Below are 6,261 nucleotides of genomic sequence, written 5' to 3'. Positions count from 1 at the left end.
TATATATATATATATATATACATGGTTTACGATTAAAACTTTGTGGCAATTGTTAGAAATAAAGTAATGGTAAAACTAACTAGTAAGATCGTTACTATTACCCCAAAACTTCGTTACCCATTCATTACTGAAAAAAGTAACTTGTAACGACGTTATAAATAACGCGTTACTTGCCAACCCTGATTATTAGTCTTGTGTTAGTGATTAGTTTGAATCATAACAATTTTGATGAAAAGGTGAATCGTCTTCGAATAGAGAAAATCTAAAAGCATCCAAACATTGCGCGCTCTACAATTAATCAGCGAGATTTTATTTAAATTCGAAATTGATGCCTAAATTCTAAGCAGAATCATAAGACTCGTAATATATGTTTTCTTGATTTGTAAGAATTTTAAATGCTTAATATACCTTTATACAATAATTTTATTGACAGCTTCTGATTAATCATCAAATTTACAAGAAATCGTAGATATTTCTGAATAATCGTACGTCTTACGATATTATATATGCTGCATAAAATTAGAATACTAAGTCATAAGTTCTTATAAGTAGAAAACATGTTATGAATCTTATCTGCTTAAAATTGATCCATAAGTTATTTATAACTCTTATTATTAATAAATTATTATTATACTAAAATACAACGATATACAATGATAATTGTTTGAAATAAAAAATTGTGCGATAAAGCTTACGTATTCGCAAATAAAGTATAGTTGCAATAATATTGTATTGTTCCAGTTAAAATATTATATACAAGTGTTAAAAAATATACTTAGTATGTTTTTCGAAATAGCAATTGATAACTTCAATAAAAACATAATTTCCAAAGAGAATATAGTGATTTTGAAAACTAAATAAATTATAATTATAACAGAAATTAAATGAAGTATACTTATTAAAGATTTAAAAACTAAATAAAAGTCAATTAAGAGCAATGTACTCTAACGAGTGTGTGAAAGTGTTGCATGAGATATATTGTGTAGCATGTTTCGGCCATTATATCGTGCCAGCTGCAACGGTACGTAGTGTTTATCGTTATCTGCATTGCACGTGTACCATCATGCCAAGAGAAAAACAGTCTACTTGAAATATTTTCTGTACTTTTCAATGAGACTGCGTGCGTTGCCTTGTAAGTACCATTCGTTCTCTGAGGCGTTCGACATATTTGTTTAATAATTCTGCGTTTTCGGCTCACATAAGAAGTAGAAAGATCTTAATAAAATAACACGAACATGAATTAATGTAATTAATAATGTAAATATCTTCGTGTGTTATGGAACACACAAAGATATTTACATTATTAATTACATTAATTCACGTTCGCGTTATTTTACTCGTGGCATAGAACTGCGTATTCGCGTTATTTTACTCATGGCATAGAACTGCATAATTTTAAGAAGAAAAAAAGTAGTCAACATAGAAGCGATAATATAGACACTTAAAATTCTTAAATAAAGTTTTTATTTAAATTAATATCAGTTTATATTTAATGAATAATGTAAACATGCTAAATGGAAAATAGCAAAGCTTCGTATCAAAATTAGTTTAAATTTTGCGATAAATTCAAAAACCTGAAATATAAATAATCATATTCTTGAATGAATAAGTACCGGTTATTTAGTTTTTCTACAGAGCAAGCGCGACGAAGAGGTGGCGAAAAAGGATGTTATGAAACGCATTTTGATTTGCATGTATAATGTTGATGAATAATAGATCGCTCTGTGTTTCCCTATACATATATATAATATCGTACCCATGAACTCCATAGTAATCGTTCGTAAATGAAAACTGAATTACATACAATCGCTGACGATTGTGCCTGCACCTGAACAAGATATGCGCAATATTGCAAGATGCTGTTTGCAGTGTTGAACATGAACTTCGTCTGTCAGTTGCCTTGATGAAGTAACTCTTATAATTAGAAAACGATGTGCGATCAAAAGGAGCATTGAGGATTAAAGAAACAAGAAATCAATCAATGGGCATTGATTTATGTTGACAAGTTAAATCCCGTTTGGAACGTAAACAGTGTTAATTAATAGAATTAATAGATTAAAATAACTAAATAATTAATGTCATTTCTTGAGTTGTGAGTTCCATAATATACTAAATAAATAATTCCTTTAATTACAGAAAAATATAGTATTTTTTGTGCACATGATATTTTATCATGACTTTTCTAAACTAATGACAACTAGAGTTAAAAAAATAGATTATTTAATAGCAGTTGAAGTAATAATTAAAATTATGTAATGAAAAATGCATAATTTTTTTGTGGCAAATTTGTGTAACTTTTGCTCATGTGTATCATTTTTCTGGAATCATCTTTGTGAAATCTGTTTTTTCTGTACGACATTAGTTTTCTATCGTAAGCAATGAATAAGTCATTTTTTAAATGATTGCAATTATAAGACGTCCTCATTTCCAGAGAATATCGATATATATCGTGGCCTTCTGTATGTGTTTGCATTGATATCCTTTTTTAATTTCAGCTGTGTGTTGTATGTATCGTAATTCAAACGTGCGTGAAACAAAGTGATTTCAATCATGGTGGAAGGTGGAAAAAATAGCATGCAGAACGGACTGCTTGGTAATAGAATTAGCGGGTGAGTTCTTAAAATTATATATTTTTTTCTTCTGCTTGAATGAAAAATATTATATTCAGTCAAGGTAGTTTCTCGTATCTATAATAATATTTCTTATAAATTCATTAATTTCCAATTGAAGCACTGTGTGACGAAATATTATTAGACACGAAGAACTGCTTTGACCGAATAACATTGAATATAACATTTTTCACTCATGTGTGTTTAATCTCATTGATTTTCAATTTTATTCATTTTCAATTTTGTTCTTTTTTTTATATTTTGCTTTCTGAATTTATACGTAAGTTAAATAAGAAATAAGCATCCCTCAAGCTTCACAATCTGTGACACGATTTAAATTGCCGCGTTATAATAAATGTGGATATAATGATATATTGAATAATAAGGAAAAATTTAAGAAACGAAAATTATACACAAATTTTCAAAATTTTGCAACCTGTAAGAACAATGCAATGCACTCGTCTAGAATACTTATACAATTGGGACAATGCTGTAATATTCATCATTATTATCGTGTTTAGCAACGTTATAATTCAGCGTTATCAGAATAACCCTCCTTCACATATTTGATAATGTTTTCATTTTCTTTTTATTGAACTGTATTTTCGCATTTATGACGTTTAACTTTCTAATCATGCAATATGTAAGACGTTTTTAAAAAATATCTATTATTGTTTAAGTATTGTGGAATTTTTAAATCATTATCACTGATTGCGGAATTAAAAAAAGAAAGTTCAAATAATAATTAAAAAATTTATTGCGCTTTCAACGTGTATATTAATTAAAACGTATATATTAATTATATTAATTAAATATTAAAAAACTGAGTATATTAACTAAATAAAACTAAGTATTAAAAAATAATCAACTAAATAAATTAAGTTATTAATTTAACGCGTCAAAGTATTTATCAAACTAGCCGATAAAGGTTAGTAAAACACAGTTACATTAATTAATCAATTAATTGATTCATACAGTCAAGTGATATTTTGTTCTGTTTCACATTTAAAGTAATTTGAAAATTTTTGTAATTCCCTCAAATTAATAATTTTAACCAAAAAGCTATAATTCCACAATAATCGATAATCACTGATCCTGCTTGATAATCGACATAAATAGAATCTAAAGCTACTTCGGAATTTGAACTTTGTTGTTGCCGACCATTTATTTATAATAAGACTTTCAATCTGAAGCCTTGGATTGCTAGGAATTTTAAATATTCTCGAATAATTAGATAACGAATTTAAATAATTTTTTGCAATATTGAAATAATATTTCACTTCACGAGTTCTACGATAAATTATTGCAATATAGATATCGTGATAAAAGAGAATATAATGATCAATTTTGCAAATGAGTGTCAATCATAAGAAAAGATATATTTCAATGATATAAAATATCTTGAATATTAGCAAAAAACCTAATTACGACAACAACTTTTTCAAATCGATCTTTGCTGTCAAACTTTGAACATGATAGAAACATATTATGAAATTTACTGTTATGTTAATTGCATCCATGAGAAAAATAAATATTATATTCTTCAATATTTTATTGCGTGTGTATTACTGTGATGACTTTATAGACGATTAATCGCTAATGTTGCATCAGTAAGACTTTGTACCTACTCGATACTTGATACTTTGTTCTTTTATATTATCTAAACATTGATCTTCGAACAAATATTAAGAGATATTATCAAGATTCCTAACTGGCTATGCCAAATTGTATAGAAGAATTCGGAATTCATTTCGTCACTTGAGAAAAATTTACAAATGAACAAGATAGATACGATAAAATTAAATATGTATAATAGAATATGTATATAATAAAACTAAATAATATAATATGTTTATAATTACGATGACTATACGTTCTTTATTGTAGAGGACAGTCTTTTATTTTAGCTGTCCTTTAAATTTATTTGTTTTTTCAAAACTCAGTTTTGTCTTTTATTTTCCAATTTTGTCTTTTATTGTCCTTTATTGTCACTTTTTTGACATTACGGGAAATTCTTTTCCGAGTTCTTTTCTAACTAGCGTTCTAATATTCAATAATATATTAATGAGCAAATTTTTACGGAAAATATTTTACAGTTTCATGCATATAAATACAATTTGTTTTTGTTAATTTTTTATATATGTCTTAATTTTTTCAAATTAAATTTATTCAAACTACAACTACTTGTTTTTATTTTTTAATTTCGAACTTTTTTAAAAAAGTTTGTTCCAATACAGTCGAACCAGTTTCAAACTATCAGAAAACTGCGCATTATCTCAATTTGATTATACTGTGCAATAAAATTTTAATGCACAGATTCTTGACAGTCACAAACTGGTTTGAAAACATATAGGAACAAACTCTACATTTTTAAATTTATCTTCTGTTTTCTTTAAGAAAATATAGTCATCGTATATATAATAGATACAGTATTGTATATTTCGCTCTCAAGATAATCTTTTAGTCATAATGAATTAAAATCTATATTAGCTCCAGCTTAATTAATATATATCAGGTTTTTTTTTTTTTAGGAAATCGATAATTAGTGCGAATTAATACTTTTGCATAGTCATGGAATGAAGTAAATTCATTCGATACGTGTTTTTCTAAATAGGTTTTCGCTATTTTTTTTTATGGAAATGAATCAGCATTCTTGCATATAATATTAAACTAGTTGACTCTAAACTATCAACATCGAAGAACCTTTTTTAACTGATATTCAGTATTTCTTTTAAGAAGAAAAACCGGTAAGAATTTTTCTAATTTTTATCATGCAAAACAGTTGCACGATAGGTCAACGTGATTCACAGATTAACGTGATCACATAGGGAACAAGATTTTCCTCAACAAGATATAGCTAGGTTGGCAAATCAGACTTTTTCGACATCTACTTTAATCGCTTTTTGTAACGTTTATTTACACATTGCGTAATGTTGGTTTACATAATTGGTTACATAATTGCAGTGACCTAGACAGTGGAAACGCGTTTGTCACGAGTAAAGAATTTCACGTTCATCTTACAATATTTTGTGTCAAATTGCATTATCGCAATCTTCATTTTTCATTCACGTTCATTTGACCTAATCAAAGTCCACTATAAAACTAACACGCACTTTAGGTAGTTTACGAAAACAACTATGAATAAATTAAGATTATCGTCAATTAAATGTGTCATGGCGTTTCGTCAATCCTTTTTTCCCCTCTCACGAAAAATTTCGTGATTATCTTCTCGCGTCATAAGCGATTTATTTGTTTATTCATTTATTTATTTATTCGAAATAAAGTAAAGTCCATCTATCGTAACGTTAGATATACGGGTAGTGCTATTATTAGATTTAATTAACCCTCTCCATCGCGCATTATAGCGATACTGAGGAACAAAGAGCGCGGTGATTCTATACGGTTGAATAAATATAAAATACGCCAGCGAAATTTCTACGCGACGTTTCCTCGTGACTGTCACACTGTTATCACGACCATTGGTGATTCGTCTAAATGCGGACTTTGCGCTTTTCTTTTTTATTATGCAAGTGACATTCGCTCTGGCATCTTCTGCGTCATTCTCGGATTCTATCGATAGTTCGCCATACGAAAATATGGGCCTAGTTTACGTGCATTTTGATATGAGTACTAACTAGTAAGTTTTTATTGA

General features: G+C 28.0%; 1 protein-coding gene across 2 annotated transcripts in view; it reads left to right on the top strand.

The window, feature by feature from the left end:
• The window catches only part of LOC108693897 (ATP-binding cassette sub-family G member 1), a 45,092-nt gene that overhangs the window by 1,532 nt on the left and 37,299 nt on the right, over positions 1–6,261 (top strand). Inside the window, exon 2 of one of the 2 annotated variants that reach the window (XM_018203095.1) lies at positions 2,496–2,609. In XM_018203095.1, coding sequence (XP_018058584.1) covers positions 2,551–2,609 — 59 coding nt within the window. In that variant the 5' untranslated portion in view covers positions 2,496–2,550. Of the gene's footprint in view, positions 1–2,495; positions 2,610–6,261 lie in introns of those variants that run through there. The other variant, XM_018203094.1, reaches the window with a different exon arrangement.

Source organism: Atta colombica, unplaced genomic scaffold (genome assembly GCF_001594045.1).
Source record: "Atta colombica isolate Treedump-2 unplaced genomic scaffold, Acol1.0 scaffold110, whole genome shotgun sequence".
NCBI classification, from domain to species: Eukaryota; Metazoa; Arthropoda; class Insecta; order Hymenoptera; family Formicidae; genus Atta; species Atta colombica.
The sequence above is the reverse complement of the archived record's forward strand: the minus strand, read 5'-3'. Positions and strand labels throughout refer to the sequence as shown.